Source organism: Eucyclogobius newberryi, unplaced genomic scaffold (genome assembly GCF_026437365.1).
Source record: "Eucyclogobius newberryi isolate DKJ021-1_F unplaced genomic scaffold, fEucNew1.0.hap1 SCAF_5, whole genome shotgun sequence".
In the NCBI taxonomy this organism is placed as follows: domain Eukaryota; kingdom Metazoa; phylum Chordata; class Actinopteri; order Gobiiformes; family Gobiidae; genus Eucyclogobius; species Eucyclogobius newberryi.
The window spans coordinates 29,023,549-29,040,654 of NW_027316167.1; the positions used below are offsets into that span (position 1 = coordinate 29,023,549).

The 17,106-nt window shown below is 42.9% G+C and overlaps 1 protein-coding gene across 1 annotated transcript in view; it reads right to left on the minus strand.

The window, feature by feature from the left end:
• Nucleotides 1–17,106, minus strand: part of itfg1 (integrin alpha FG-GAP repeat containing 1) — a 131,125-nt gene that overhangs the window by 19,433 nt on the left and 94,586 nt on the right. The window contains exon 15 of the mRNA XM_072464665.1: nucleotides 2,435–2,559. Within this exon, the coding sequence (XP_072320766.1) occupies nucleotides 2,435–2,559 (125 nt within the window). The remainder of the gene's footprint in view (nucleotides 1–2,434; nucleotides 2,560–17,106) is intronic.

Consider the following 17,106-nt stretch of genomic DNA (forward strand, 5'->3'; position numbering starts at 1 on the left):
CAAATCTCAGCAGTTCATTGGAAGCACAATCTGAATGTGAACCGACACATACAAAGCACACACATGCCACGAGATCCTGCACTGTGTAAACCAATCACTGCATACACAAGGAGAACGACTTTGTCTGTTTGCTTGTCATTCTGCTTCTAAATTCATGATAACGGCCAAATTCAGTTATGCTCATAATTAGATTTTTTCCAAACACACCTATAACTTCAGTTTAAAAGCCAAAAATGTCAGGGCCTTGAATTACTACTAACTATTCAAAAAAGAAGTAGTCACCGAGAACTTAAAATGTATACATTTATAAATTACATTTTCTACCACTTGTTCCTGTTTGGACCGGAGCCTATCCCAGTGACTTTGGGCCTTAGGCGGGGCACACCCTGGACAGGGGCCAGCTAATCGCAGGGTTAACACAGAAACAGACACCTATTCACGCTTATATTCAATTTGCAATGGCCAATTGACCTAACACATGCACGTCTTTGGACCGAGGAAGCCGGAGAACCCGAAGAGAACCCACGGTAACATGGGAAGGACATGCAGACTCCTCCCAGAGAGACCATGTGACTGGCTCAGAAATCAAACCCATGATCTCCTTCTTGGGAGGAGAGAGCACTAATTGCTCGGCCATTTTATGTTGGCATGTCTTATAAAGATGACACAATTGTACAAATGTGGTCTTGTTTTTCATTAGAGTGGAACCCCATCTCGCAGCTATTTTGTAAAAGCATGCAATAACCATGCTTCTTTTTACAGAACAAGCACATTCTCGCTGGCAGCCATTGTCGCTTAGCTCTTGGAAAGCACTGCTGCTGATGCCACGACTGGCGGGGGAACAGAGCTGAAGACTACTGCCTGGGAGCAGATCCGATCTGGCTGTTTAGAAGAGAAAAGTGCTTCCGAATCTTCAGAGGAAAGAGAGAAGACACCCGGGTTCAAAGCCAAGGAAAAACTGGCACACTGAGTGCACCATAGAGATATATCCAGAAATGGAGGATGAAGCTGAGAGAGTGAGAGTGACAAGGAGGGGACTGATTAGTGAAGTAAACCACTCTTAGCAGCAAAGAGGGTCCCCTGGGTGCAGGATAAGTGAGGAGGAGGAGAGGGCCGCACAGATGAGCCGGGAGGGGGTGAAGACTGGACAGAATTGATGAACGTTATCCAAGTCTAATGTCTTCAAAACATCTCTGCGTGTGGCCCAGCTGGCAACCGCTTTATAATGCAGGTGGAAATTGTAAAGGCCACTGCAGCAGAGACAGTTACAGGATAATGACCTAAGTTTCACCGAACCAAAACAAGAATATGAAGAAGAGCGAGGAAGAGAGGCGATGATCACGGGGATCCACAAGGCTTTGTAGTAGTCCAGACTCCAGATAGGCGTTCCTCATTCCCCCTCTTTACAAGTAAACTACAATGAAGAGACGCAGCCTCGGTCTCATGCGATTAAAAATAGAATCTGCTCAGCATAATGGCCACATCTCAAAACGTTTATGAATTCAATGCATTCAAACTAGTTGGAATGTAGAAGAGGAAAAACTTTTCTTTTGCAAGTGACAACAAAGCAACTAGGAGTGTACTCAATGCACTTTAGCTTCTGAGTCGCGGAAGTGGGCATCTGCAAGTCTAATCAGCTGTTTGACGAGGACCCCAGCGCCCCATGGGACAGGAGGAAAAAGCACTGCCTTGGCTAATATTGAGTGTGACAAGTGTACAGGGCGGCACAGGCATGAAGATGATGAGTGCAGGAAAAATAAAGACGCTGTACAGATGGTGAGTGGGAGCCGGGCAGAGTAACAGACTATGATGCTATACATTATGTATATTATGGTTTATTAATAAAGAAGCGACTCGCAGTAGGCAGTGGTAATTTGAGTGGAAATTGCAAGGCAGCAATTTACAGGGGAATACAGCAATATCAGGGTCAAATATGTTGGTAATAGTCTATTGAATGATTATTTTATAAAAAACCAGAGATAGATGGATCTACATTAACAATATAATTAAAACTAAAACAGTGCCATCTTTATTTATGTGCAAAATATCAGTGGTGTCATAATTACTGATCATCAAGTCCAGAAAAATGAAGTGTTGTTATTATACAGTTTCAAAGTTTATTGTCCATACATGGGGAAATTTCATAAATGAATGACAACTGGAGTAGACAAAATGGTTTAGGAGCGAGTAGTGCATGTCCTTGGATAAAATGCAAACACTACACTAGCAAATAATGCAAAGGAAAAGTACATTGTGGTGCACTTCAGACGGACGAATCCACAATTTAAAAGTGATGCTTCCATCTGAGCCTGAACACACCAAATGCAGGCCCTCTTTTCTAATCAGACGTCAGCCCCCCCTCACTCCTGCCTGCAGCTCTACATGGATGCTTTCGGGCTCCAGGTAATACAAAACAGCGCTCATCTCTCCTCACCATCTCTCCAGTCTGCCGCGGGATGCCCACAAATAGATGGTCCAGAAAGTTGGCGCTGCGTCCGAGGCCCAGCACCGTGTAGGGAAGCTGGAGGGAAAAGTATGCCGACTGGCTCAACTGACCGGCTGCAAAACAAGAAACAAAATCATTTTGGTCTGTTTTAAGGTTAGACTTTAAAACATGAATTGAGCACACGTATAACAATTTTAAGGAATAATAATACACAGAAAGCTCAGTTGTTTCTTTTACTGCTGCCCATGTGGTGCCAATATATTGCGCCAATATATTGCAATGACTTTTGCCGCTTTTCAGATCTCATTTTGTCCTCTTAGAAATCGAATTCCTGTCACAGCATCAAATAACAATTTGCGGCCAGGACAATAAAAGAGACAAAAGGTTATTTTCAAGCATAAATCACCATTGTCCATCAATGCTAGTAAGCAATATAGAATTTAGTCAATGCAACAGCAAATCACAACATGTGTTACAAAAATGATGAATGTCATCATGCTCAGGATCTTGAGAAAATATTTAATGAAATTGTATATTATTTTTTGTAATACAATAGTCTGGCACACAATCCCAAATTATTTTATATTACATTACATTAGTTTGAAAAGACTACCAATACTATAACTCAACTTTGAATAATTTGAAGATAAAATTTTAAAATATTTCAGGACAACATGACTTTGCTATTAAATAGGTCAATAGTCCATTCACATTTCAAAATTTGAGAACCAATGATTTTAGTGTATTACTATTTATAATTTTTTTAATAATGTGGTCAGGACAGTGCATGCTATTGTGCATTTGGGCATTTTTTCATCATTGTACATAATACATCTACATGGCTAATGTTGTTCAGAGCCCAAAGGGAACAGGCTGAAGCAAAAGCAAACAGTTCATATTCACAGCTGCAGCTGCAAGACTGTAGAGTATACACACAAAACTTCCTTGTGACACAGATCTAATACATTATTTATATCATAAATTCACTTCCTAATTGTCCATGTGCCTTAATTTATACATTGATTGTGAATAGATCTGTCCAAACCAAGGCACATGTGCTCAGTTGGGTGCCTGGGGCTTTTTATGGACCTGTACGCAGAGTAATATCACTACTCAAGCACACACCACAAACATGCACATGTGCTTGTTTATGTGGCAGCATTTTAATAGAATCCCATTCCCAGGTTCATGCGTGTGAGTGCAGTGTGAGTGTATCTATTTATGGTTCATGTTTGGATATGGTAATTTTCAATATCCATTAGCAGTGTTGTTAAAATGCTAAACTAAAGAAGGAACTGCATTCGATCTTCATTTACAAATTGTTAATGTACCTTATACCAGTCATTGTGTTTAATTGTAGATTATTATCCATACACAATCATACGCCCGCATGTGCCTGTTCATGAACCGTATTACAATGTCAATGCTAAGACAAGGAAATCTATAGTTATTAAATTAATTTGATGAGTGTTATTCTCAGGGCAGTGGTCAGGACAGTGCATGCTATTGAGTGTAAAACCAAACGTATATCACGTGTATAACTTTTGTGAGTGTGACTGTTTATGAATCGTATTCTAATTACATAGATTAGATTAGATAAGTAGATGTTTAAACAAGTAGGGCTTACTTTTTATTTCACTTATACGAGTTATTGCAGGACTGTTAAATGTTCATGTTATTATAATATGGGAGTGTCTACAGAGCCGCGGCCGAAACTGCAAGGGTTTTTTTGTGCCGCGGCTCCTGAAACTGCTGGGCTATTAGACCGCGCCAGGTTAGGGTTAAGGTCAGGGTTAAGGTCAGGGTCAGGGTCAGGGTCAGGGTTAGGGTTAGCCATGAGGCTATATGGCGCGGCTATATGCCGCGGCTCCTGAAACTGCTGGGTTATTTGACCGCACCGCGGCTCTGCAGCCACGGCCTTATAATAAAGCAAATTCACCCACAATCCTGTTTGTTTATGAAGGTAAAGTCCATACTTTGTTGTTTTGCATTTTACCTGTTAGGTCAAATTCAAAATGTAATTAAGAGTTTAACTACCAGACAATTATGTTAATGAACAGAACTGATATACATGTTGTAAACACATCGAATTGTAGCCATGGGCAACACATTTGTAACTTTATAAATTGCAATGCTTTACAGCATGCGTTACCACATACTGTAGCTGCTTAGACTTCATCGTGCCCATAACTCCTAATATTAACATTTCTCTAAACGTCTATGGCAAAAATGTTTGACAAATTCACTTCTGGAACAAGAGCAAACTTCCAAGTTGGCGAGACTGATGAGCTCCACTGAAAAAGAGCCTACAGAGTGTTGTGGCATCTGGTGAAAATAAACTCTCAGATCTGAAAATCCGCTACACCTCCGCAGCCAGTGCTCAGAGGGCCATCTGAATTGCGCCCATTACTTTTAATGGCGCTGCCCGCAGTTGTTCCAAATGCAGTCTCTGACCCGTTAGTTTGTACAACATCAACAAAAATAATGAGAAATAAGAAAACAAATTATAATAACAAGACAGTAATAAACTGAACTCAAATTGCTAGAACATGTTAATCTGTCTGAATGCATTGCTTCTTGATGTGACATACAGTTCTTTGTATTGATATTCCAGAGATGGATTCAATTACCAGGTTTATGTTCTTACTTTGACTAGATAAGTGATTCAATCTGACACACAGACCTTATGAAATGAGAAGGCTGCATAAGAAACACTCAAGTCTGACCATGCCTGAGGCGGTGAACGTGAAAGACACCAACGTGAGTGCGACACCTGTGGCTGCTCCGACACCTCCTCACTGTCTATTCCCAAACCGTTACTGTGCTTCCCTCTGCTCCCACTCTCTCCGGATCCATCACTGAGCTTTGCCCTTTCTCTTCCCTTCTGCTCTCCCTCTTTTCAGTTGCTACGCCGCGCCCACGCCGCCCAGCAAGCATTGGCAAGCGGCGGCCGACATAAATCAACCTCTACGCGGTAAACAAAGAAGGAAGCGATGCAAGGAGAGGGAGAAGAGTGAGCCCCCGGAGGCAGCCGGTGATCAGAAGTAATGTGGATGGACTGTGTATTGCGTTTGTGCAGAGGGCCTCGTTTAGCACTTTTTTGAATGTGAACCTAACCTTAGAGCAGTTAGAGCTACATCCGTCAGGTCTGCTCATGCTGACCCCAGCTCACATCAGGGTCACATCAGAGCAGTGGATGGCAGGGCTATTGGTGTGTAAGGCAAGGCAAGGCAAGTTTATTTGTAGAGCACATTTCATACACAAGGCAATTCAAAGTGCTTCACACAGCAGGAAAAATGCATTCAAATCACAAAGAAATTACAGAAATACCAATAAAATTAACTAAATTAAAAATTATCAATCCAACTGATTTTCTAAACTAATAAAATCACAAACAAAAGAGAAGAGTGCAACGATAAAAATTAACTACAATAAAATTAACTAAATTAAAAATTATCAATCCAACTGATTTTCTAAACTAATAAAATCACAAACAAAAGAGAAGAGTGCAAAGAAAAAATCCTTTCAGTCATATGCGCAGCTAAACAAAACTGTTTTTAGCTTAGATTTGAACTTTGTCAGAGTAGAAGCCTGTCTCACATCTTCAGGAAGACTGTTCCAGATTTTAGCTGCATAAAACTGAAACGCAGATTCCCCATGTTTTGTCCTGACTCTGGGCACCCGCAGGAGGCCGGTCCCTGAGGTCCTCAGAGTCCGAGATGGTTCATATGGCACTAACAAATCCAAGATGTACTTTGGTGCTAGGCCATGGAGAGACTTGTACACAAGCAGAGCTGCTTTAAAGTCTATTCTCTGAGCCACAGGGAGCCAGTGCAGAGACCTGAGAACAGGACTAATGTGATCATACTTCCTGGTTCTAGTCAGGACCCGAGCAGCAGCGTTCTGGATGTACTGCAGCTGTTTTACAGCTCGTTTGGAGAGACCAGTGAGCAGGCCGTTACAGTAGTCTAATCTACTGGAGACAAACGCATGGATAAGTCTCTCTAAATCTGGTTTTGACACTATATTTTTGATTTTGGCAATGTTTTTTAGATGGTAAAAAGCTGCTGATGTTATTGATTTGACGTGGCTATTAAAGTTCAAGTCTGAGTCCATTATTACCCCCAGATTTCTAATTTGGTTTGTAGGTTTTAGAGCGAGACTCTGGAGGTGACCGCTAACACTTTCTCTTTGTTTCTGTGGGCCAAAAAAGGATTATTTCAGTCTTGTCTGAGTTCAGCTGAAGGAAGTTGTTTTGCATCCACAAACTGATCTGTTGGATGCAGTGACAGAGTGAATCTACTGGTCCATAGTCACCTGCCGATAGTGAAACATAGATCTGAGTGTCGTCTGCATAATTGTGATGGGACACATTTTCACTGCGTATCAACTGACCCAACGGCAGCATGTAGAGGTTGAACAGAAGGGGACCCAGGACTGACCCTTGGGGCACTCCACAGGTCAGGGTCATGTGGTCTGAGACACAGCTACCAATTTCAACAAAGTACTTCCTGTCTTCCAGATAGGACCTTAACCAGTTTAGGGCAGTGCCAGTGATGCCCACCCAGTCCTCTAGTCTCTGTAAGAGGATCCCATGATCGACAGTGTCAAAAGCAGCACTCAGATCTAACAGAATTAAGACTGAGGCTTTGCCCGTGTCAGTGTTCAGGCGGATGTCATTTGTCACCTTGACAAGAGCACTCTCAGTGCTGTGATGAGGTCTAAAACCTGACTGAAAAACATCAAATGAGTTGTTTATTAAGAGGAAATCTGTGAGCTGTTGGTAAACAACCTTTTCAAGGACTTTGCCCCAAAATGGCAGATTAGAGATGGGCCGGTAATGACTCAGTACTGCGGCATCAAGACTGCTCTTCTTTAGGAGAGGCTTTATGACCGCAGTTTTCAAAGACATTGGGAATGTTCCAGATTGAAGCGACATGTTAACTATGTGAGTGAGTGGTGCTAACAAACTGTTCAGCACAGACTTTAGAAATTTGGTGGGTAACACATCAAGGCAGCATGTAGATGAACTCAGACTGGTGATGATCTCATGGACAGTTTTGTCAGTTACTGGTGCAAAGTGAGTTAGCTCTAAGTGTCTTGGTGGTTTTAGGGTAATTTTTTGCATTGTGGGATTTATAGCATTTTTAATGCCCTGAACTTTGTCATTAAAGAATAATGCAAACTCATTACACTTGGATGTGGAAATGAGTTCTAACGGCAGCTGAGCTGGAGGGTTTGTTAATCTGTTTACTGTGGCAAACAGGACACGCGAGTTGTTACTGCAGCTTCCAATTATTTCAGAAAAATATCTTTCCCTAGTTCTACATAAGATTAGGTTGTACATGTTCAGCTTTTCTTTGTAAATCTCTTTTTGAACCTGGAGCTTTGACTTGCGCCATTTCCGTTCGGCCCTGCGGCACTCCCTTTTCTGTGCCCTGACCGAATCATCATTTCTCCACGGCGCCTTCTGCTTATTTTTAACCATTTTAGCCTTTATAGGGGCGATGGTGTCCAGAACATTCAAAACACTAGATGTAACAGAGTTCAACAAATCATTTACATTAGAACATGAGACATTTTCAAAGTTTATCATTTCCATAAACAGTGCACCTGTGCCATCACTTATGTGTCTCCTCTGAACAACTGCAGGACCAACCGGAGGTTTGGGAGAAACAGACAGGTCAAAGAAGACACAGAAATGATCAGACAGAGCAACATCGATCACATTAACATTTGAAATATTTACCCCCTTTGTAATTATGAGATCTAGAGTGTGTCCTTTGCTGTGGGTGGGGCCTCTCACATGCTGAGTAAGACTGAAGGTTTCAAGGACAGCATCAAGCTCTTTAGCGTTTCTGTCACAAATATTATCAACATGCACATTGAAATCACCTGTAATGACCAAACCATCAAAGTCTGTGCATATGACTGAGAGCATCTCAGTAAAATCATCATAAAAACTTTGGCAGTGCTGGGGAGGCTTGTATAAAACAATGAAGAGAATGGATGTAGACCGTTTTAGCTCCATTTTAAAGGATACATACTCAAATGATGAAAACACCCCAAAAGACAACCTGCGGGTAATTATTTCATCTCTAAAGACAGCACAGACTCCACCCCCTTTTTTGTTTTCTCGTGTTTCAGATTCAAACTTAAAGTTGGGTGGAGCAGATTCTATCAGAACTACATTTCCTGTGTTTTTGTCAAGCCATGTTTCAGTTAAAAACATAAAATCAAGATTATAAGAAGAAATACAATTATTAATTAAGAGAGATTTGTTACATAAGGATCTGACATTTAGCACAGCAAGTTTCAGACTAGTTTCAGTGAGACTGGGCTTTATCTTTTCACAGGGAATATGAATCACATTTCTCAGATTGGGCCTGACTCGCATTTTGTTTTTCCATCTGTGTGATGATGTGACTACAGAAATAGCACTAGGGGGGGCTCTTTTTAAATAGGGCCCCGGGTTGGTTTGATTTTTAATGTGACAATAAGTCCCGGCAACGCTGAGACCCAGTGCATCCTCGCTATGGGAGATACCAGGTGAAAGGCGAGGTTGGATGGGTGGTGGGGCTTTTGTAGCCAAGGAGAGTTTGGGACCAGGTGAGAGGCGAGGGGGGATGGGTGGTGGGGCTTTTGTTGGTGAAGTCGGCATAGCCCTTGCTATATTGGGCGTGAGTGGAGCCATCTTAATGCCTGATTTGATCAGACTTTCAAAATGGCTGGGAAGGCCCATGGGTGAGAGTGGAGATGAGAAGGAGAATGATGAATCTTTAGTGGGAGTAGATGTTGCAGGGGGAACCCAGGGCTGGTGTGAAGGCAGGGGCGATGACAGGGATGTTGTTGGGCTTGTCACAGATGGGTCCAAGGCCTTTGAAGATTGTTCCTTTGCTGGAGGCGGTGGAGGTGAATGTGGAGCAGCTGGAGCTGAATCCTTTGCTGGTGGTGGTGGAGCAGCTGCTGATGAATCCTTTGGTGGAGGCTGAGGTTGTGGTGCTTTTGATGTTGAAACATTGGCTCGGTCTCTGGCTGATGGAGCAGGAATTCTTCTCTCATTCCTCTCTTCTCTAACTATCTGCTCAGGACCCTGTCCAGGCCCAGTCCAATGCCTCAGAGCGTGGAGCAGGTTCTCTGTCAGCACCCTCACTCCACCTCTGCATAGGAGGGGGCCATTTCTCTTAAACAGGTCCTCTCGTTTCCAGAATAGATAGAAGTTCTCAATATAGTGTAGTCCTCTCGGGGAACACTCTTTGGACAGCCATGTGTTCAGCTGAAGAAGCCGGCTAAACTTGTTTATCCTCCTGTCGATGTTTGGAAGAGGTCCACTTATGAATGTTTTGATTTCCATTTTATCAAGCACGTCGAATAACTTCAAGAAGTCTTTTTTCAAAACTTCAGTCTGTTCCCGCCGCATGTCCACTGCACCCACGTGCACAATCAGCTGTTTAGCTCCTCCATGCTTAGCCATAATATTTGGAAGGAGTGACGTTATCTCAGAAACAGTGGCGCTTGGAAAAGAATGTGTGTTTATCTTTTCATGCGTCACGTGACTTATCGCGCCGTCCCCAACTAAAACAATCTCCGTGACCTTGGCTTGTGGCACAGATCCTCCTCGCTGTATTTTGGCCACGTCATCTTTCCTTTTTTCATTTAATTCCATCTCTGAAAGTGGTAAAAATCTGTTGGTGAGCTGTATTTTAGGTGACTTCAGGTTATCTTTGTATCGTTTAGGCTTTGCTCCAAGTTTGTTCCAAGAAACAGCCTGGTCTTTCTGGTTTTTAGACAGTTTTGGAAACGACACAGAGTCATTGCGGTTTAGGTTGAAAGTAGCAGTTTTTCTTGTAAAAAGTGTGCTCTTCTTACCGTCGGTTGACACAGGAATGGTATTGTGAAGAACTTTTTCAGATTCCAAAACAAATATCCGTGTTTTCAGCTCATTAATTTCTTGTTGATATTTCCGACAGCGTTCACAGTCTTTCTCCCTTCTTCTCCCGGACATGTCGCTGGCGTCAGATATGTCGTTAAAACTGTAAAAATGTTCTTAAAATCCTTGGTTTACTTGAAAAAGTCTAAAGCAAAAATGTTTGAAAGACAAAAACTGATTAAAAAGCAAAATAAATAAGGAAAGCAGCGATAGCAAGCGGAGCGAGCAAAAAAGCGTGTGCACTCTTCGGAAGCAATGTCCTATTGTATAATAAATTTTTATATATATATATATATATATATATATATATATATATATATATATATTACACAGTGGTCTGAAATGTTCATCGTAGCTGCATTATCTATTGTATTGATATTGTATTGTGTATATGCCTACCGATCAGCAAAAAATCTGGCTCTCAAAGACCCGTTAGTCTGTCTTTAAAAAGTCCACCTCTCTTTAACTAATTAATCTAAATTAATAGCACCTGTTTGAGCTCGTTAGCTGCATAAGCTGGCAGCCCGGTGTAAACGCTCTCTCTTCTTTCTCACACTTATTGTGCTTTATCTCTTATATTTTGTAAATATAGTTAGTATATTTTTTCTATTTTACTGTACGATAGGGACACGCGCTGGAATAGTTTTTTAATTCAACTGTTTTTGACTTTTTTCGGCTGGATTTGAGCGTTTTTCGTTGCGTTCGTTGTGTTGTTGTGACGTGAGCTAGCTCAAACACAGCATCCACAGGCTCTCTTCCTCATCTCTGGTGACTTTAACCACGCTTCTCCCTCTTCTGTTCTACCAACATACACCCAGTATGTTACCTGCCCCACCAGAGAAAATAGAACATTGGACTTGTTTTTAGCCAACACCAAGGAGGCTTATTCTTCTTCCCCCCTCCCTCCCCTGGGCAGCTCGGACCACAACCTTGTACATGTGAGGCCTGTGTATGAACCCATCGTGCGCAGGCAGCCTGTGGTGTCCCGTGAGGTGAGGATGTGGTCTGCTGAGAGCGAGGAGGCTCTGAGGGACTGCTTCAGCACCACTGTCTGGACTGAGCTTTATGACCCACATGGGGAGGACATCAACACCATCACAGAGTGCATCACGGACTACATCAACTTCTGTTTTGAGAACATTGTTCCCTCCCGGACGGTGCAGTGTTTTCCAAACAACAAGCCATGGATTAACCGTGAACTGAAGGCTCTGCTGAAGGAGAAGAAGAGAGCCTTCAGGTCAGGGAACAAGGAGGAGCTGAGGACTGTGCAGAAGGAGCTGAGGAGGAAGATCAGGCAGGCTGAGGCCGGCTACAAGAGGAGGATGGAGGAGCAGCTGCAGCAAAAGAACATTCAGGGAGTGTGGAGGAGCCTGAAAACCATCTCGGGCTTCAAAATCCCCCCTGCCCAGACAGAGGGGGATCTACAGTGGGTGAATGATTTAAATGCTCACTTCTTGAGGTTTGATCAGTCACCCGCCCCTCCCCCTGCACAGCTGCATGCTCCCTCTTCCACAGCTGGACAATGCCCTGCATCTGTTCCTCTTCGCATATCTGCCCCGGACCATCAGCTCCCCACTTCGCCTGGACTCACCCATCCCCCCAGCTCACAGTCCCCCTGCCAACCACTGACTGTCACAGCAGCACAGGTGAGGAGTGAGCTGAAGAGGATTAAAGTGAGGAAGGCAGCAGGACCTGATGGCATCAGCCCCAGGCTCCTTAAGTCCTGCGCAGATGAACTGTGTGGAGTTATGGAGCATGTCTTCAACATGAGCCTGAAGCTGAGGGTGGTACCACAGGTCTGGAAGACCTCCTGTCTGGTACCTGTGCCTAAGACACCGCGCCCCAAAGACCTCAACAGCTTCAGGCCAGTGGCTCTCACGTCCCACCTGATGAAAACACTGGAGCGGCTAGTCCTGGACCACCTCCGCTCCACCGTGAGCTCAGCCATGGACCCGCTGCAGTTTGCATATCGGTCTGGCATCGGAGTGGAGGACGCCGTCATCTCCCTGCTGCACCGCTCTCTCTCTCACCTGGAAAAGCCTGGCAGCTCTGTGAGGATTCTGTTCTTCGATCTTTCCAGCGCCTTCAACACCATCCAGCCGCTGCTCCTGAGGGACAAGCTGGAGACGGCTGGTGTGGAGTATGACCTGGCAGAGTGGATCCTGGACTACCTCACAGACCGACCCCAGTTTGTGAGAGCCCGGAACTGTGTGTCTGACACTCGGACCTGCAGTGTGGGGGCGCCCCAGGGCACTGTCCTCGCGCCCTTTCTCTTCACCCTTTACACTGCAGACTTCAGACATGACACAGACAGCTGTGTCCTGCAGAAGTTCTCTGACGACTCTGCCATCATCGGACTCATCACGGACGACGATGACGCGGAGTACAGAGGACTGGCGCAGGACTTTGTGGACTGGTGTCAGCGGAACCACCTCCTCATCAACGCGGGGAAGACCAAGGAGATGGTGGTGGATTTCCGCAGACGCCACCCCACTGCCCCCTCACCAGTGAACATCCAGGGACGGGACATTGAGAGAGTGGACTCATACAAGTACCTGGGTGTTCATCTGAACCACAAACTGGACTGGACTCATAACACAGACGCACTGTACAGGAAGAGCCAGAGTCGGCTCTACCTCCTGAGGAGACTCAGGTCTTTTGGAGTGACAGGGCCACTCCTGAAGACCTTCTACGACTCTGTGGTGGCATCGGCCCTCCTGTACGGTGTGGCCTGCTGGAGCAGCAGCATCACAGAGAGGGAGAGGAGGAAGCTGGACATAGTCATCAAGAAGTCCAGCTCCGTCCTGGGCTGTGCTCTGGACTCGGTGCAGGAGGTGGGGGACAGGAGGGTCCTGGCTAGATTCACATCTATGCTGGACCATGAGTGTCACCCCCTGCAGGACACTCTCTCCGCTCTGGAGAGCAGCTTCAGTGAGAGACTGATCCACCCTCGATGTGTGAAGGAAAGGTTCCGTAGGTCTTTCCTTCCTGCTGCTGTCAGACTTTATAACAAAAACTGTTAGTACTGAACACTCGCAATACTGACCTAACCTAATACTGATGTGCAATTCTGTCATATGTGCAATTGCTGTTGGAATTCATGTGCAATTACTGTGAAATTCATGTGCAATCTATGTGCTGTCGTGACACATATTCATGTGCAATTACTGTCGGGATCACATGCAATGGTATTTATTTATTTATTTATTTATTTGTCTATGGGAGTTTTTATTTATTTATAGGAGATCTTCTACTGAAAGTGTTTTTCAGACTTCCTATAAGTGATCTGTTCTTCTGTATCTACCTTTGTATCTACCTGCGTTGCACCAATGAAATTTCCCCATGTGGGACAATAAAGGAATATCTTATCTTATCTTAAATCAGTCACAATCCAAACTACCATGGGCAAGACCAAAGAGCTGTTTAAAGACCCCAGAGACAACACTGTCGGTAATTGGTAAGCAGCTTGGTGAAAAAAGATCAACTGTTGGACAATGGAAGAGGCTAAAGATGACAGTCAAGCTCCCTCAGACTGGGGATCCATGCAAGATCTCACCTTGTGGGGTAACAATGATGATAAGAATGGTAAGGAATCAGCACAGAACTACTCAAGAGGAGCAGGTCAATAGTTTGAAATCATGCATTGCACGGAAGGTTCCTCTACTTAAAGGTGGTATGGACGATTTTTTTCAGCAAATTTTTTGTCATATTTCCTCGTGGCGTGGATAAATCATTTGTCCTGCCACGTATCAATCATAAAACGCACCTACCGTTCACCTGCAGCCGCGTCAGGCTCGTCCTCACGTTTCCGCGTGCCTAAGCGCATGGATCTATCATAATATAGTTCCCTCAGTGTACGGGGCAAAATGAAGACGGAAAAAGACAGTTCGAGCTGACGCAGAAGTGGACAGAAATTTACGGGAGACGAGCAATGCGATGCGCTCCGTTGCGCTAATAAACAAACGCACGTGTGTGTTGTATCAGTCCACACGGGGGAGTGCGCATGCGCACTTCCGCCTGCGTTCTCAAATCGCCCGTTTGAAGTTTATCAAATACCTGCTGCCCTGTGTTTGACTGCTGTAATTGTAAACAAAGGTTTCTGTACCAAATATTAACATTTTCTCAGGTGTCCTAATAGTCATTTGCAGCAATAACTTACAAATATTTTTTTTCATTGTCATTCCACGTGATTTCCAGATTTATTTTTTGATTCTGTCTCACAGTGGAAATGTACCTACTGTATGTTGCATGGCATTTCTGTCCCATTTGTATCTGTGATTGGTGAATATCAATTTTCAAATGACTGCAAAGGTAATTTTTGCCATGCAATACATTTCCATTGTTGTTTGAGCTCAGTCCATGATAGTTCATTCATTCTATGCATCCTTTGTGAGAACTTTTTTCCTGCTGCCAAAAGTATCCATCTATTGCTTCCATTGCAGGGATTTTATGTCCCGGATACATTGTTCTAAAACAAGTGGGATGTTAATATGAAATTAATTTGTAGTGTTTTATTAGTCTCCAATATTTATGAATAATCGGAAAATTCCAAAAAACAAACTTTTGACAAATGGAAGGATGGGATGAGTCAAGTTAAAATCATTTTCATGGCATGGGGAAAATGTAGAAAGTTTTCTTTATAAAATTGTTGTACACAGTAGTTTCTTCAATTTTATATGTCATGTCGACTGATGATAAAATAATCTTTCAACTTCAGCCATTTCATCACATCTTGATGAAAATGTTCACACTTGTTGCTACTACTCTGCTTTTCATGCACTGGGATTTGGTGGATGGTGGTTTGTGTGAAGAGGCGACACAATTGCCTTAATCGCACAGTGCAAGTGGGGACAGTCCTTGCAAGAAGTAAAATATATTCCAAGATTCCGGAATTCCAGAGTCACTTTTAATGGACTTGTCAAGTGGAGCAAAAAACCATGGATTTGAAATGAAGGAGTGACTTTTACAGAAAAACACATCGACGTAGGTGTGGAAGAAGACTTGAATATCACTTCTCTTAATATTGAACAGAAGGGAGGCAAAGCCAAACAAAGGAAGTAGGAGACAGTGACAAAGTGCCCCGAAGGAAGCACCAAATTTAGGAAGGTGTGACTGATGACTGGGGCTTATGAGTTGTCCATCACACTGACTCAGACTTGGATACAGAAATGTGAGCATATGGCCACCAGCGAAAGTACAGTTTGTGAAAGAAATTAGTTTTGCACCGTTCAGATATGACGCTGAAAATCCACGGTGAGCTGTCATTCCTTTCAGATCAATACGTGAGGCGAAAGCAAAATGTAGCTGAATGAAGAATGAAGTATGGGTAAGATGTTTAGAATTTTAATTAGCGCTATAAAATAAGATGTCAAATGTCAAAGGCTTATTTTGGTGCATTTTGTCCATGAAATCTCAAGGATGAGCCATTTAATGTTGACAAATTCTCATTTATTAGTTTTTTTTTCTTTCCTGCTTGTCTCCATCGCTATGCGTTGCCTTGAATGTTCCTCAGTATGAAATTAAACTTATCTAGCTCAATGGAATAAATTAATCACTAATGACCTTTTATAATGAAAAACACCTGTTATTGAATGCATGCAGGAATATGTTGATTATCATGCTGTGGAACATTCCAGACAAAACTATAACTTGGATGATACAGGCAGATGTCTCCACGACAAGTTACATGTTGCACCTTTTTAAATGTAGCAAAAATCAAGTCAACTTTCTACAAATGAGTCTTCCGTCTTAAGGTTGGTTGAATAACATATCTCCTCTAATTAACCAACAATGTGTCATAATTTAAGCCTATTTATAGACAGGCTTTTTTGACAAATAGAAAGTCTAAAAAATAATTTATTTGGAACTGGGACTCAAACGCTGTAGCGCCCATTGACTGTGTAGATGACATTTTTCATATCCTGTCCACAGAGATAGAATTTGACAGACAGGACAGTTTTATTACAGAGGAGCTAAAACTGGTTGTCATATCATAACGAGTTAACCACAAAAGCGTGTAAGAAGTTGTGTAAAAAGTAAAACGGGTGTTTAAACTAGTCTTAAAATTAAATGCCAGATGTTTTTGTTTGATGGAAGAATACCTGCAGTAGATGTAGAAAATAACAAATTGTTGGGATGAATACATTGTAGACACACATTCTTTACAAAATAGACTAATCCGGCTCAGAAGCTATTCACATTGGAGGCATTCTATTCTATCACCTACATACCAAGTTTGTAATCTTATTTTTGTATATTTCTGTATAGAGAACATTTAAAAAAAAATACAGAACACATCACGACCAGAGAGCAAAAATCACAATGAGTACATAAGTAGACATCAACTAATCACGGCACATTTAAATTAAAATAAAAGTCACACTTGGTCCAAAGTCTGTCAAATTTGTCCATTTCCAAATTAAGTCAGAATGTAATTTTTTTTCAGTCCAGTCTTTGATCGTTGGTGAGGTCATCCATTTCTTTGCGATGGCTTTTTTTCCTTCTGCCACACATAATAGGTATCCATTTATTGTGTCCATGGCAGGAGTCTCCATTATTTTCTATTGATGATTGACACCGTTTTGGCCCCTGCTCTGTGAGAGACGGCATGCTGTAAACTTGGAGGAAAGGCACAAGAAATGCAGCAGAGATCGAGAATGCACAGCCTCCTCTCCTGCTCAAACTACTGTCTTTCCTTTTCTCACACAGCCTTGTAGCATCGCACTCTTTT